At 33.3% G+C, this 17,073-nt stretch overlaps 2 protein-coding genes across 9 annotated transcripts; one reads left to right on the forward strand and one right to left on the reverse strand.

The window, feature by feature from the left end:
• Nucleotides 1–6,524: 6,524 nt before the first annotated feature.
• LOC130808608 (uncharacterized) lies at nucleotides 6,525–7,023 on the reverse strand. Its single transcript, XM_057674059.1, has 2 exons — nucleotides 6,880–7,023; nucleotides 6,525–6,788 (listed from the first exon to the last, which is right to left on the reverse strand). The coding sequence occupies exons 1-2, from the start codon at nucleotides 7,021–7,023 to the stop codon at nucleotides 6,525–6,527; spliced, it is 408 nt and encodes a 135-aa protein (XP_057530042.1).
• Nucleotides 7,024–7,537: 514 nt separating this feature from the next.
• Nucleotides 7,538–17,005, forward strand: LOC130807788 (paired amphipathic helix protein Sin3-like 3). 8 transcript variants are annotated; one of them, XR_009040650.1, is made up of 25 exons: nucleotides 7,545–7,809; nucleotides 8,037–8,203; nucleotides 8,608–8,778; nucleotides 8,871–9,054; nucleotides 9,134–9,232; nucleotides 9,515–9,670; nucleotides 9,775–9,893; nucleotides 9,973–10,058; nucleotides 10,726–10,862; nucleotides 11,050–11,119; nucleotides 11,205–11,234; nucleotides 11,404–11,687; nucleotides 11,773–11,927; nucleotides 12,134–12,261; nucleotides 12,348–12,602; nucleotides 12,762–13,367; nucleotides 13,907–13,998; nucleotides 14,294–14,926; nucleotides 15,008–15,108; nucleotides 15,189–15,327; nucleotides 15,414–15,566; nucleotides 15,664–15,827; nucleotides 15,908–16,022; nucleotides 16,142–16,521; nucleotides 16,664–17,005. XR_009040650.1 is itself a non-coding variant. In XM_057673123.1 (24 exons), the coding sequence occupies exons 2-24, from the start codon at nucleotides 8,124–8,126 to the stop codon at nucleotides 16,298–16,300; spliced, it is 4,113 nt and encodes a 1,370-aa protein (XP_057529106.1). In that variant the 5' UTR covers nucleotides 7,538–7,809; nucleotides 8,037–8,123; the 3' UTR covers nucleotides 16,301–17,005. The 8 variants fall into 8 exon arrangements, 6 of the variants coding, with proteins under 6 accessions (XP_057529106.1, XP_057529105.1, XP_057529107.1 ...); XR_009040651.1 differs by having other exon boundaries at nucleotides 15,911–16,022; XM_057673123.1 differs by having other exon boundaries at nucleotides 7,538–7,809; nucleotides 15,911–16,022; nucleotides 16,142–17,005.
• Nucleotides 17,006–17,073: the final 68 nt, after the last annotated feature.

Genomic DNA, 17,073 nt, shown 5'->3' on the forward strand with positions numbered 1-17,073 from the left:
ATGTCTACTTATATCAGACTTAACGTTAACTTACATCATACTTAATGCAACCTTACATCAAACTTAATGTCAAATTACATCAGACTTAATGCCAATTTACAAAACACTTAATGCCTATTTACATCAGACTTAATTTATAAAAAAATACAAAACAACAATTGGGAGTTTAATTTCAAAAAAATCAAGAACCAAATATGAGTCTTCCTTCCTTCTCAAAAATATTGCAAAATTAAGATACAATTAGAAAAATAACCATATCAATGGCAGAAAATTTGGTGTTAGACACAACAATGGCAAAAGAGAAAAAAAAGATGGATGAATATAACATTAAATGCAACACTTTTTTCGAGGAGAATTTACTCCTGCTGTGCTTGGGAAGTTAAAGCAATTTCTTTTTTAAACTCACAAAACTTAAGTCATTCTTATTTTTTTAGTTTTTTTTAATAATTAATGAAAAGTATGTAGTGGACTGGGCTTGAGGATCGTCTCCCATAGAAACGGTTTCTCAAGAGACTAGCTGTTTTATCTCTAATTGAGCCGGTTCATTATATATTTTTTAAATTATTGTATGTAGACATTTAAGATATTGAAAGTAGGCATTAAGGATACGATAAGTAAGCATTAAAGATAATGTAAAAGGCATTAAGAATAGGAAAAGTAGACATTAATCTTTAATGGGTTGGGTTAGAGATATGTCTCTCAAACAAACGGTCTCTTGATAAATAAATCAAAACGAAGTTAATTGAAATTAAATCAAAATATTTAGTTACTTAATAGTAATTATGGAGTATACTACTCCTTCCGTTTCTTAATAAAGTTCTTACAATGAATGTTTACGGAAATTAAGAAAATTAATATTTTAGATGATAGATATATTATTTCATTGAAAATTAAATTTGATGGAGGAAAATTGAAAACCATAAACATTAAAAAAATTAAAAGAAAGTTAGTAGAAAAAATATGAGAACCACGACTAATTAAAAAAAATTATAAAGTTAGTGGGAAATATGTGGAGACCATAAGAATTATAAGTTAAAATGAAATTAGTTGAATATATGTAGGGACCATAAGCGTTATTAAAATATCAAAATAGGGATAAACAATGTTATTTTTGTCAAATTCATGATGCAAATAGAAAGATTATTTATGAGAACAACAAATGAAACGCCCAAAAATAACAAAGGAACAGGGGGAGTAGTAAAGTAGTAACCTTTTAAAAAATACTAGTAAAGTACTAATAGTACAACTAGATAGATTTTCGTGTCAAACATGGTTTACAAATAATTTAAATAAAAATTAACAATCTTATATATGTGATTAAGTTATTCTATGACTCCTTATTATTGAAACTATAAATTGATTTGTTTTTAAAATTGTAAAAGCATTAGTAAGACTCAAGGTACTATTAAATTGAGATACATATTACTAATTACTAATATATAAAACATAATCATAAAATCACACACTAAACAAAATAGATTATAAATAATTATGTAGGAATAAAAATAATAATAATAAATTTCAACACATAAAAAATAATATAAAAATGTTTTAAATGTCGAATGCCTTTGTAAAACCCTAAATAAGTTTTTAGCCTAAAGAACATATTTTTTGAATATAGTCATGTAAGAAATATCTAGGAATACATATGAAAAAGTAAAATTATTTTGTTTTCTTGATTTATTACAAAAATATTATAATAAAAATAAATTTATTATATAAATAATTAATATATTATTCAATATTTATCCATCATAATTTTAAAATACTACATATCTCAATTGATTGTATATGGTAAAAAGTTATTAAATAAGGTAGGAGTATAATTTTAAAATCTCTTGTAAATAATCAATTAAACAAATACAATCTGAAAGATATTACATAACGTGCAAAAAAAATATTTGCGTGATTAGAACATGACATGAGCATAATTTTTTTATCATAAAGTCGACATTTATCCTAATTGTTTCATCATTATTATTTGTACTAGGATAGATACCCGTGCAATGCACGGATTTTTATATACGTTAATATTATAATGAAATTTTAGATTGCAATGCAAACCATACTTCACATTTTTTCAAAAATTTAAAATTGTAATTATGGTAGTCTAACAATTTAAATGACTGATTTTAATGATTAATTAATTGAATTTTATGTCATTTTAGTTTTAAATAACAATTGATAGAAAAAGAGTTATTATGTACTTCAAATAATTTCCTAAATTGTTGTTTAATTTTATACACAGTGTAATTTTGCTGTATAATTTTCTAAATTGTGTACTTCCAATTACATTGAAATAAATGTAATTTATTCTATAGTATAATTTTCTACGCTTTATAATTCCAGAATTATGTCGGACAATATATAATATTCTACACAGTACATTATATATTTCCCATTATAATTTTTTAACCAGTGCATTTATATACAACTGTGTAATTGAAACAATTGTGATTTATTACATCCATTAATGTATGAGGTTTTCCGAAAATATAAGTTTGTAAATATGGTAAGTGTAAAAAATCTAAATCAGTCAAATTTCATTAATACTAACCAATGAAAAAAGACAAATGACATGCTCACAATTAAACTTCCTTTTTGCTATTATACAGTAAAATTAATAGAATGTATGATGTGTATGTATATATATGTGTGTGCGCGCGCATGTAATGAAATTATTATATGATTATTTTAATTCACAAATTCTTATATGACAATTTCATCATATATAAGATACGTTTTATGCATGAGTTAAATAGCCTAATTAATACAAATTTCCATACAAATTCTTATATGATAGTTTCACCATATATAAGATACGTTTCATGCATGAGTTAAATAGCCTAATTAGTACAAATTGCTAGTATAATTTTTTTGGAATTTGTCTCACCAATAATTTCTCATAAAAATAACTCATTTAAATTTTATTTTCAATATTTCATACTATCTTAAAAAATAGGAAAATCATCAATGGTACCCCTAAGTTTTTTCGATTATCAATAGTACAACCATAACCTTTTCTAATTTTTTCCGTCCAAAACTGTTAACTTTTTTTCTTTTTCTTTTATTTTTCAATTTAAAACATTAAAAAAATAAAAGAAAAAAGTTAACGGTTTTGGACAGAAAAAATTAGAAAAGGTTACGGTTGTAAAACGCTCAATAACAAGAAGGTACCATTGATAATAAAAAAAAACTTAAGGGTATGATAAAGTGCAAAATTTAGGGGTACCAATGATAATTTCCCTAAAAAAAATAATGTGAATATTAAAAAAATAGTGAGTGAAAGAGTAAACAATTATTTGAAAAAAATACTACCAATTACCAAAAAATTAAATTATTAAGTATTTAATTTAGTTGTTTATATATGTTAGGAATATTATATATGTTGGAAACGTATTTTTAAGAAACGCGAGTGGTAGCTTATTTTAAATATTTTTCAACAGCATAATATTAAAATTGCTTGCTTATGTTTTCAATAACATTAATAAGCAAAAAATATTAAAGTCCATTTTTTCAAATTATAGAAAGCCAACAAACTTCAAACTTGTTTTCCTCACTCTTTGAATGCATTCTATGAGCTCTTCTTCCCCTCCGCTGTAACCTAAAATTTAGTATAATTTATCTTTGAAATTCACAAGCTTATAATCTGTAATTTGAGATAATTTTTCATAAATTTTAATTTTTTGCAAGTTTATTTATATGTGAAAAATTAGGGTTCGTTGCTTCTATTGTTATGTTAATGGTTGTTATTTGAACCTTTGAATTTATTTTATTTACTAATTTGTTGTTGAAATTAGGGATTAATTGTAGTATTTTTAATGTTTGCATGTTATTTGTTTTTGATTGTGTCTTTCATTTCCCAGTTTATTGCAAAAATTAGAATAATAATTTGCTTTTGATTGTTTTAATTTGCAGAATAAGTGAATCTCTGGCGTTAAGGTTTACATGTTTAAAATGAAAACCAACAATGGTACATTTCAAATTGGAGAAGATGAATCCACCGTGAATAAGAGTAAAAAGGTAATTCCATGAAAACATAACGAAATTTTGTAAACATTAGATCAATAAAATTACGTCAATTGATAAATGCATAAACATGTTGCTATCGGGAATTTTTTTAAAAAAAACTACCACTCGCGTTTCTTATAAATAAGTTGCTAAATTTCCCTACGTTTTATTGTTTCTTTATTATTATTATTATTATTATTATTATTATTATTATTATTATTTATTATTATTATTATTATTATTATTATTAGGAAAATTGGCTGAAATTAATCCCAACTATCACCCGTTGGCCAAAAATAATCCCCAATATCGATTATTTTTTAATAATCCCAACTATTACTTAATTTGTTCGAAACACCCCCCCCCCCCCCCCCCCACAAGCCAACCGGTTGTAGCAGGTTAAACAAGTTTCAATTTTTTTTCTTTTTTTTTTAATTTCAATAATAATCCAAAACTATCTCCTTCTTCATTCTCCATTACTGACCCTCCATACATCCTTCCCCACACTCAAAATCAAACCCTAACTAATCAGTAGAACGCGAATAAACAAATTATTAGTGTTGAAGAAGATCAATTGAAGGTGTGGAAGTGGAAGGCGCTTCTCAATTTCGGTTCATCAATGGTAATGGCGATTTCCTTTTTGTTTCTGTAATCTGTTGCTGGCGATTTCCCTTTTGCTGATTTCCTTTTAATGGCGTTTTCCTTATTGTTTTTGTAATCTGTTGCTTTTGAATTGTATTAGTTGTTGATTTTTCCCTTTTAATTCCGTTTAGGCTGGTGTTTTTGACAAATTTACTACAAAATTTTGGTTTGGGGGTAAATTCAAATGGACAAACAATGGTTTAGATTAAGTTGGTGGTGGAAGTTGTACCATAGAAATTGATGCAGACCTAATTTCTTGGTTTGATTTAGATGATTTAGTAGTGAGTAAGGTTGGGGTTGATTATGAGCATTCTTTGTTTTTATGAACCCAACTTGTATGCAATTTGAGATGGGTTTGAAAAGGGTAAATAGTGATGAAAGTGTAATGGAAATGGCAAGGCTGGGTGTTAAATTTAGGGCAGTAGTTGTGTATATACTTAAGGTAGGTGATGATGCAGAGTTGGAAAATGACTTAACTACAAGGGTACCAAAGTTAAGTTTCAAAAGGGCAGGTAAAAGCAACGTCAAATATAAGAAACAAATTGAGGCATGTGGTCCCCAAAACAGCTGTCCAGATTCCTTTAATACATAGAACCCCAAACCTTTGTCCACTTTTATCCCAAACCCTAGCCTTCATAGTCCCCCACTTAACCCCATAGGCCATCAAGATAACCTTTTGTTAGAGGGTAATCAAGAGTTTACGGTTGAGGATAGTCAAGCATCTAAAGTCGGGGTTAGTGAAGTTTATGATGGTGATGGGAATGAACAGTTTGAGGATGCACTTAGTGAAGGCTTGGATGATCAAGATGTAAGTGAGTCAAGTGATGGGGTAGGTGATAGTAACAGTGAGGATAGGAGCTATTGTGTAAGTACTGAGCTAGAAGAAAGTGAACAGGAGAGTTACATAGATACTAAAATGCCCTGAGAAGGGTAAGGTGCAAGAGGTCCCTCCACAGCCCAAAAAACCAAGAGGAAGACCTAAAAAATTGCTACTACTCCCTTGAAAACACCAACACAGCAACCTTCACATTACTTGGTGTCTACCCAACCTTCAGCAATTGGTAGAGGTAGTAAAACAATAAGGGCGGGTCAGGGAGTTAGGGGTACTGTTCGAAGGAGTGGAAGAAGTGCAAGTTCATCTACAACCACAGGCCATGTAAATATTGAATATTTGCAATGCTAAATAGTCAGTTTCTATGTTGTTTTGACTTGCTTCCTTTTCTTGTTAGGGACCGAACACAAGATCAAGGTCAACGTTGGAGATTTGCAGTACTCAAGAATCAACTTCATTAGTATTGAAGGACAACTAATATGATTGAATCCCAGCACTATAGTGATTTTAATTTTATAGTTAACTATGATTGTAAGGGTAGCTAGTATGTATGAGTCCGTGAACTATTATTGTAATTTTGTATGAATCCATGATTTGTATAGCACTAAACTACTATGTTTGAATCCAAGAACATGATGATTACCAGATTTGGTCTGTATTGATTTGGTGTTCACTGATATGTATGAATCCAAGAACATATCAGTTGGTTAGTGCTGATTTGTTGTGCTGATATCAGTAGGTCTGCAATGAATCCAAGAACATATCAGTCGGTCTGCAATGAATCCAAGAAAGAGGAAGCAACTAAGTGTTCACTGATATGTATGAATCCAAGAACATGATGACTGCCAGAGTGTACTAATATGTTGCTGTGCTATGCTGTGCAATTTGTTGCTGTGTCGTACTGATTTGTAATCAACTGATATGTAAACATGAATACCAGATTATTTGCTTATATGAACATGAACAAAGCTGTGATGATTCTTAATACAAGTTGCAATTTAGTACATTGCCTCCAATTACATTGAATGTTAGTACATTGCTAAGTAAGAAGAAATATAATCGCGAAACATATGAACCATGAGAACACAAGCATAATTCCTAAGGCCTTCACTGTGCCATTGAGCTTTGCATTTTCAACTTTAAGTGATGTAACCACCTCTTCCATAGTCCTCTTCTTATTTTTTAATTTTTGAATTTTCTCAACTAACGCTTCAATTTCAACATCTAATTGTTCATGCTTCTCGATCTCATTAGTGAATTTGTCAACATCATCTTCCCACTTAAAAAACTTACAATTAGTATCCTATCATAACCATACAAAGATTAAATCAAATATGTTTTATTTTGGGTGAAAAAATAAAATTGAAAATTTTTCAAGAAATTGGAGCACTTACAGGCCAATTACCACAACCATAGAATTTGTTTTCCGGTCTAGTACCTCTTTTGGCAACCCTCAGTTGCGCAAGAAGACCATGGTAGCATGTCAAGCTTCCTCCAAAAAGTTCACCCCTAGATTTGGGATTAGGATTTGAAAACATAGAAGAACAAGCTGAATTAATTACTTTTGGGGTATCAATACCATAGGTTGCAGGAATTTGAAGATTAATGGGGATTTTTTGAAAGGTAAGGGTTCATCAATGAATATTGGAGTATCAATACCATAGGTTGCAGGAATTTGAAGATTAATGGGGATTTTTTGAAAGGTAAGGGTTCATCAATGAAGGAGGGTATTAATGGGGGTTAATGGGGAAGAAGAAGAGGGAAGGGGATCAATAGATGAAGGAGATAGGTTATTATTGAAATTAAAAAAAAGGAAAAAAAATTGAAACCTGTTTAACCTGCTACAATCGGTCGGCTGGAAAGGGGATGTTTTGAACAAATTAAGTTAATAGTTGGGATTATTAAAAATTAATCGATAGTCGGGATTATTTTTGGCCAACGGGTGATAGTTAGGATTAATTTCAGTCAATTTTCCTTATTATTATTATTATTATTATTATTATTATTATTATTTATTCTTTATTATTTATTATACCATTCAACATACAAATTACAAACATTAGGATGTAGCTTCTTCTCTCAACACCCAAAACCAAAACCAAAATCAACCTTCACAATTCACAGAGCTCAAAAATCTCTCTCCGCCTTTCTTCACCCTCTCTCTTAAACTCTTATTTCTTCCCTCTAATTTGTACTGTTTCTCCCATTTTCAACCTAAATTCAAACTATTATAAGTCTTTCTACCACTTTTTCTTCCTTGTCTTTCGATGTTTTTTGTGAGTTGAAAGTTTGTAGATATTTCGTCTCCAACGAAAAGGATAACAGTAAGTTCAGCGATCGTCTTGTTTATATTTTGCACTTCTTAATCTTGTTTTCTTGTTTTAATTTCATGTTGGTGTTGATATTCATGATTTCTGTAATTTCTAAGTAATGCGATTGTGTTAAGCTGTTTGTTTTTGTTGTGATCTGGTGAACTAGATTAGGTTTGTTTGAATTTAAGTTTTCAAGATCTGTATTTTTGTTTGAATTTAAGTTATTTTGATGTTTGCAGAGAAATTTTCATTTTCCGGTGATTACAGCTGTATGATGTGTTGAAATCAAGAGGGAAGGATTTTTAAGGTAATTTATGTTTTAAGCGATGAAGAGGTCTAGAGATGACGTTTACACGGGGACTCAAGTCAAACGGCCTCAACCTGCTAATTCGTTCCGTGGTGAAACGTAAGATTTATTTCTTTTACGTTTTGTTAATAATTGTGCTCGATGGTTTTTTGATGTGTAAATTTGTAAATTAGTTCTGATTATATGGTTGCCGTTAATGTTTGAATAATTAGGTTTGCTGATAGTTTTTTGAATTTTGATTAATTTTTGATTAGCATTAATATTATACTCTTGAATTGGAATGCTTGTAGTTTGATTATGGCTAAAGATTTGACTTTTATGGTGTTTTTGATGCTGATACATTATTTTCCTTTTTTGTTAATTAGTAATAAAGTAGATTAAGTATATGTTTATGTTGGAGTTTTGTACGGCTTTTTTAAAGGGTTTGATCAAATTTGTGGTAAGTGGCTTGTAATGTGATCATGGAAATTTTTGACTTAAGAGTTTGTGGATTTGGAATTCAGTTCTGGGCAGCCTCAAATGGTTGGAGGTGGCGGAAGTGGTGCGGCTGCGCCACAAAGGTTAACGACTAATGATGCCCTAGCTTATCTGAAGGCAGTTAAGGAAATGTTTCAAGATAAAAAAGAGAAATACGAAGAGTTTTTGGAAGTTATGAAGGATTTCAAAGCTCAGAGGTTTGATCCTTGTTGCCTGCTCTTTTTTCAAAAGCGATGTTATTATTTGGTACCTGTTGTTTGCTGATTGTATTTTGTATGTTGATTTGTAGGATTGATACCACAGGTGTAATTGCAAGAGTTAAAGAATTGTTCAAAGGGCATCGCAACTTAATTCTAGGGTTTAATACCTTTTTGCCTAAAGGTTATGAAATTACCCTTCCTCCCGAGGATGATCCTCCTGCAAAGAAGCCGGTTGAATTTGAGGAAGCGATTAGTTTTGTCAACAAAATTAAGGTGAAATATGGCATTGGATGTACTTTGTAATACTTATAATCTAACTTTTCTATTAAAAGTTATTGAGTTGCTATTGCAGGCGCGTTTCCAAGGTGATGATCGTGTTTACAAGTCATTTCTTGACATTCTAAACATGTATCGGAAAGAAAACAAGACCATTAGTGAGGTCTACCAGGAGGTATATTTTTAATTCCTCTGCATCCACTCTTAATATGGGGGGAGGTTGGGGGGAGATAGTGGGAAAGATCATTTGCTCATTTTTATTCTATGTAATTCCACATCTTAGATTTTGATACCTCACTGAGTCCAAATAATTTATCTTAAGTTAGATGATATGATTGGATGTAAAGTTTTTAAAGTGAGACATAGTAGATAAACATCAAATTGTTAAATTAGGATCCAAGAGAGGAAAGACTGTAGTTAGTATGATCTTGGTTATTTATCATGTCTCTATATGCAGGTGGCTACGCTCTTCCAAGACCATCGAGACCTTCTTGAGGAATTTGCTCATTTTCTTCCTGATACTTCAGCAGCAGCACCAGGTCAACATGGACCTGGTAGAAATTCTATTTTGCGGGACAGGATGCCTAGTACAAAGCCGATGCATTTTGACAAGGTAATAAACTAAAAATAAATTAATAATATATCATCATTCTTCCTACTCTGCTCTTTTCTTGTACAATTATCTTCCTGCTGATGATTGTTCATTTACACTTGCAGAAGGACCAGGATATCAACGTTGGTTGCTCTGATCTCGACAATGATAAACTGATGGAAGTAGAGCGAGAGCAAAGGAGAAGGGTTGACAAAGAACGAGACAAAAAAGATGTTGTACACAGGTTAGAATGGGAATCAGTGTTCAGGACTGTGATAATTTTTATTATGGTTGTTTTGTAACAATGAGAAACCTACTTTCAGGGATGAAGACTCTGTTACAGACCAAGGTGCTGAAAACTGTGGACCGCGTGTTCCTGGGTCTTATGATGATAAGAATTCTCTAAAAAGTGAGCTTGCAAACTCTGATTGTTTATATCAGCTCTGTCTTATGGTGGCAAGATTTTTTGAAAACAGAAAATCATTGAATATAAATATGTATGTAAAGTACAGTTTGTTTGTTTCAATGCACGCACTTAGGCACTAGCTCAGACACACACCCGGCTTATTGTTGGTTAAACTAAATAAATGCATAGCTGACTTGTGTTTAATTTTACTGTGATTATCAAATTCTTATTCTGAAAACAATATGTGAAGACCTTTTGAACTTTTCATCTTTATTTTTTTTTCGTAGAGCACCATAAAGCTCATTTTTGATGGACAGGCGTAGCAGAAAATGTGCTTTCATTTTTATCAAATTATTTAGAACACAATTATTTGGTGGAGTTAGTGAATTTGCAGTCCATTCATATTGATTTTTTTAGCTACTTGTTATTTCATGTTTTGCTTTTATTAATTCTAATGGTTTCAGTACCTTATCCTTTTTTGCTTAATTTTATTCTTTTTGTTGGTTTTGGCTTTCTTCTTTGAACTTTATCCTTTCTTTATAAGGCTTGGTAGCCTCTTGTTTCCATATTCTGTATAAGGCTAGGAAAGAAGTTATATCAGTTACAGTCAACATTTTATATGCCTATATCATTCCTGGTTATCATGTCCTGAGATTGGCAATTGTTGCAGGTATGTACAGCCAAGAATTTGCATTTTGTGAAAAAGTCAAGGAGACATTGCATAGTCCTGAGGATTATCAGGAATTTTTAAAATGTCTTCACATATATAGCAGGGATATTATCACAAGACAAGAATTGCATTCTTTGGTATGATTTCTTAATCATGATAGTGAATTTGCATTTTCTATGCAACTTTTTCAACACCTAGGTTAGCAATCATTTACATTAGCGTAACACCAGTTACTGCTTCAAAACTCTCTACATCTTGGTCCTTGGAGCTTTTGAACTGTAAACATATTGGTAACATGATTGAATACTTCCATTTTCTTTCTAGGTGGGTGAAATACTTGGAACATATCTCATGGAGGGATTTGATGAGTTCTTGACACGTAGTGAGAAAATTGGTAATGTTTGAGAACTATTTTACAAGTCTATCCCACCTTATCAAATATTAGGCTGCTTCCTAATGTGAAATATGATGTTTTGCAGATGGTTTTCTTGGTAGCGTTATAAGTAAAAGTGCGTGCCCTTATCTCCAGATGTTCATGTGTTTTATCCTCTGCATTTGCTCTTATATTTTGTTAAGGGTCACAAGATTTAAATGCATTCATTTGCTTGCCTTGTAAATTTATATTCGACAGAGGAAAAAGTTATGCTTTTGTAATTAACTGAATGATCTTTTGTCCAGAATCTTTGTGGCCAGAATCTCTGTCCAGCGACGGTCCATCAAAATCAGTGAAAGCTGAGGATAGGGATCAAGGAGAAATTGGAAGATATGATAGGGATAGAGATCGCGAAAGCAGAGAAAGGGATCGCACTGATAGAAGTGCTCTTTATGGGAACAAAGAAGTTGCAAACCTGAGGATGTCTTTAAATTCGAACAAGGACAAGTATATAGGAAAACCTATACAAGAGCTTGACCTCTCCAATTGTGAACGCTGCACGCCTAGTTATCGACTTCTTCCCAAGAATGTAGGCAGATACTTTTCGACATGATGCTTTGAAGATGACTTGTATGAATTCTTTTTCTAAGTCCTTGTGTGTTTGATTGCTGCAGTATCCCATACCTATGGCAAGCCACAGAACAGATCTTGGAGCTAAAGTGTTGAATGATCATTGGGTCTCTGTCACTTCTGGAAGTGAGGATTATTCATTTAAACACATGCGGAAAAATCAGTATGAGGAGAGCCTTTTCCGATGCGAAGATGACAGGTATCAATGCTATATTGTTCAGTATAGTCCTTGCTTCAAAGTTGTTTTACTATGCAGTCAGTGGATATGGTTGTGTTATGCAGGTCTCCCTTGGCAAGTATCATTTTGCACAAATTAGTAGCTTTATTGAGATATATCCAAATTGAGTCTCCTGCATGTTCATATTCTCTTCCAAATGCTTTCTCATCATGCTGTGTCTCGTTCAGGTTTGAGCTAGACATGCTGTTGGAGTCTGTGAATATTACAATTAAGCGTGTGGAGGACATTTTGGATAAAATCAACTCCAACATAATTAAAACAGAAAATCCTATTCGGATAGAGGATCACTTTACATGTACATTCTGCGTGCAAACTCTGATCTTTCTTTTTACAGTGTTTTCTATGTCATATCATGTTTGACATATCTTTCTTTCCTTTCAGCTATAAATTTAAGATGCATAGAACGATTGTATGGGGACCATGGTCTTGATGTCATGGACGTGTTGAGAAAAAATGCAATTCTTGCTTTGCCTGTTATATTGACTCGTTTGAAACAAAAACAAGAAGAGTGGGCCAGATGCCGAGCTGATTTCAATAAGGTGTGGGCTGAAATATATGCTAAAAATTATCACAAATCACTTGATCATCGTAGCTTTTACTTCAAGCAGCATGACACAAAGAGCTTGAGTACAAAAGGTAATTTGTTGATTTTCTTTTAGTACGCTTGTCTTTCTTTAACCTGAGGCTTGCTTTAGGTTAATTACAGAATGATCTGCTCTGAATCTGAGGACAAGGTGTTATAGTGTGGTAATACTTAAGGTCTAACTGATTTGATTATCATAATTCTATATGCAGCTTTATTGGCAGAGGTTAAAGAGATCAGTGAGCAGAAAGGCAAAGAGGATGATGTACTTGCTGTTGCCGCTGGAAACAAACGAACCATCGTTTCCCATATGGAATTTGAGTACCCTGATGCAGAAATACATGAAGATTTGTATCAACTCATGAAATATTCCTGTGGTGAAGTTTGTACGGCTGAACAGGTTGATAAAGTGATGAAAATCTGGACAACTTTTCTCGAACCCATGCTTGGTGTGCCTGCTCGAGCTCATGGTGCAGAAGACTCTGAAGATGCTGTGAGAGTCAAGGAGGATATCAGAGCCGAAGACCCTGCTACTGGTGAGAGTGATAGAAGCCCTGATGGTTCTGCTGCTATTCACAAACATGAAGGTAGTCCACCGGAACAATCCAGTTCTGGCAATCATGCGAAAGATAATGGATATCCTGATGGCAGTAGCAATGCCCTGCATCAAGGTAGAACACAGAGTAACAGCAACATGGTTGATCAGATATCTAGTCTAGGAAAACAACCCACTTCCAATGAACAATTAAGCACTACTCGTGCGTCTCTTCCATATGGAGTTGAGCAATTTCATGGAAGAAACGTTGAAAACTCTTCAGGTATGTTTACTGATGACAGTTGTGATGAACATAATCACTATATTTGATGATCTAATGTAGGTAGAACTCTGTTCATGCTAACCTTTACTACTTGGAGGTTTACGACATGTTTGGATCCCATGTTAGGAGTGAAGGAGAGGGGAGAGTATGGGAGGGGAGGGAAGATTTGTGTTTTTCCTTCCAAATATTTTTAATTTTGGAAGTATTTTTTACATTGGAAGTGTTTGTTTTGTACAAAATGTGAAGGAATCCCCCCCCCCCCCCCCCCCCCCTTCAATTTTCTTCCCTCCGTTCTCTCCCCTCCTCTTTTTTATACAAATGAAGGAAATACAATCCCTCCATTTCCTTATCCAAACATAGCATTAATGTTTGTTTTATGTTAATACGTGAAAGGTTTCATGATGTACATAGATGTCATGATCGTGTAACAAGGCACATAAGCTTTTGCTTTTGACTTCATGTTTTGGAAGTTGGTTGCTATTATTTGTTCTTGTCTTTACGTTTTGACTTGATGGTTGGAACTTTCTGACGCTACCCAGGTCATATTGCTACACTATCAAGAGTTGGAAATACGGCAGATGACATTGGTCTTGAGTCGAGATCTAATGGTGGAAATTTGACTTCAATGGAGGTATGTTTATTTTTTTTACAGGAGTAAGCTTACAAGTCAAGGACCTTATTTAGTTTCTCGCATGTTTCAGTTCATATTATATTGCCTAATACTTAGTTGATTATTATGCTACATCCTCTTTCATATGATCGACTCTTTAGCTCACATCTCAAGAATTCAAAGGCCTCAACAATAATTTACATGACAATTAAATGAACAACTTTAGGAGCTCTATATGGATGTTTGATATTGTCTTGTTGGAACGTTTCTTTTGTCTACAATTGCTTGACTTATGTGATGCCTTTTGATTCTGCAGGTTGCTGATTCTTCTAAGCCACTTACCACATCAAATGGAGTGCCAGGAGCCAACAAAGATGTTAAATACTGTGAATTGTCTAATGGACATACTAAGGCTGAAAGAGAGGAGGGTGAGTTGTCTCCAAATGGAGATTTTGAGGAAGATAATTTTGCACTTTATGGAAATGCGGCAACAGAGCCTGCTAATAAGCCAAATGACGGTGCTTCAAATGCACCACGTCCAAGCAGACAGAGACGTGAGGCACATGATGGTGAGGCTGGAGGTGAAAATGATGTAGATGTTGATGATGAAGGCGAGGAAAGTGCTCACAGGTCATCTGAGGACAGTGAGAATGTTTCAGAGAATGGGGATGTTTCCCCCAGTGAATCTGGTGAGAGAGAGGATTGCTCTCCTGATCAAGATGAAGTAGAACATGATGAGAATGATAACAAGGCAGAGAGTGAAGGTGAGGCTGAAGGAATGGCAGATGCACAAGATGGAGATGGGACATCATTGCCTCCCTCAGAACGCTTTCTGCAAACAGTGAAGCCTCTTGTAAAGCATGTACCTACAGCTTTAAACGAAAGAACAAAGAGTTCCCGCATCTTCTATGGCAATGATTCCTTTTATGTGCTCTTTAGACTACATCAAGTAAGGATGACTTTACGCAAAATACATGTCAAATATTCTTTAGCTATTCCTATGTAACCGTCTAACTTCTCTTTTGAACAGACTCTGTACGATAGAATACAATCGGCGAAGATTAACTCGTCTTCTGGTGACAGGAAATGGAAATGTTCACTTGAAACAGTTCCGACTGACCTGTATTCAAGGTTGTGTAATATGGATTTGTTTTTTTGCTTCCGGACTTAGCTGTATGCGTTATAAACTGATGTAAATGTTCTTGTTACAGGTTTATGAATGCACTATATAGTTTGGTTGATGGTTCATCTGACAATACTAAATTTGAGGATGATTGCCGAGCAATTGTTGGTACCCAGTCATATCTTCTGTTCACTTTAGACAAACTCATATACAAGCTTGTCAAACAGGTTTTTCAAATTCCAAAAACTTGCTATTTAGTTGTTTTTTCCTTGAATAAATCTAACTTGTTTTGTTGCTTGTGTTTGATTATCAGCTTCAAATATTGGCCACTGAGGAAATGGACAACAAGCTTCTTCAGTTATATGCATATGAAAGCTCTAGAAAACCAGAGCGATTCTTGGATGTCGTTTATCACGAAAATGCTCGTGTTTTACTTCATGAGGAGAACATATACCGCATTGAATGCGTACGTTCAATTTTATTTGCACTTTTCTGTTTTATTTTCTCCATTTATGATCATTTGCAACATTCATTTAGTCATACATTTTTGGTTATTGCTGCAGTCATCCTCACCGACTCGCTTGTCTATTCAATTAATGGAGAAAGGGCATGAAAAACCTGAAGTTTCAGCTGTGTCATTGGACCCCACTTTTTCAGCCTATCTACATAATGAATTCCTCTCAGTCGTCCCAGATAAGAAAGAGAAGACTGGGATTTTTCTAAAGAGGTATGCGGTCTTTGACTTTAAATTGGCCCTTTTATTAAGGGTGTTGGATGGATTTCACTGATACAAGATACTTGCTGTAGCAGGAGTAAACGCCAGCATACTAGTGGAGATGAAATCTCCAGTGCTTCCTTTGTCATGGAAGGAGTTCAAGTTGTCAATGGTTTAGAGTGCAAGATAGCTTGCAATTCGTCCAAGGTATTTTGATCATTGGAAGACATTGACATTTTTGAGAAAGGTTGAATGCATGCTTTTACAGTTTGAGTATTTGGAATCACCATTTTTTATTGCACATGGTAATTTGTCATGTTTCGTAGGTGTATTATGTATTAGACACTGAAGATTTCTTTTACCGGAAGATAAGAAATAGGAGAACTTTGCGTGTGAGCAGTGCTTGCAATGACCAGGCGAAGTCACAAAAGGGCTCTTCTCGCAGATTAGATCCTTTTAGCAGATTGCTTTCGAGCTCACAATGATGCATAGCAATGTGACCCTTAGATTTGTTGGTCAAGGTGTAGATTGATGCATTTTTCACTGCTGTATCGATGGTTGTCATGCTCATGCCAATATCACTTGAGACATTATGGTACTTTTATGAGATGCATGCGTTGCTCACTTAACTCTCGCAATGCTGTGGGGGTTGCTAAAGCAAGGCTTACTGTTGCTGGTGAACAAATTTTCATGTATCAGAAAATGAGTAAGCTACATTTCCTACTCCATAGGAATTTTTATTTAATGCCTGCACTATTTATGAAGGATATAATAATTTAAGCAAACCGATACTAGTTATGAGAATATGGTGAAGAAAGTAATATAGTCGTCATTTCTATATGGAACAGTGAAAGGGAAAAAGAAAGCAATAGAGTTTCTACTTGGCTACTTGCTAGTTTGTTGTAGACGTATTCCCTACAAATTCCTTCCTTCCAACTGAATAAAGGGAACGATAATTGGCGATAGTGCAGTATAATGTATGTTTGTTGCAATTGTACCACAATCTGTGTAAATATAGCTAATATCATTTCATTCATTTACATTACTGATCAATTTTAGTTCCATCCTATATCCCTTTTTGGTCATTTCCTTTTTTGCCTTGTCAGGTTTGTAAGTTCATATGAATATTGTCAATATTTGCAGCCATGCTGCCAATTTAGTAAAGGAATTAATTGAAGTTTTTTCTTTCATGCAGTCTGTCAAATTTTATTAATTTTTTTTGTGTGGATTGAATTTATTAGTTTTACAGATGATTTGG

This window comes from Amaranthus tricolor, chromosome 3 (assembly GCF_026212465.1).
Source record: "Amaranthus tricolor cultivar Red isolate AtriRed21 chromosome 3, ASM2621246v1, whole genome shotgun sequence".
In the NCBI taxonomy this organism is placed as follows: Eukaryota; Viridiplantae; Streptophyta; class Magnoliopsida; order Caryophyllales; family Amaranthaceae; genus Amaranthus; species Amaranthus tricolor.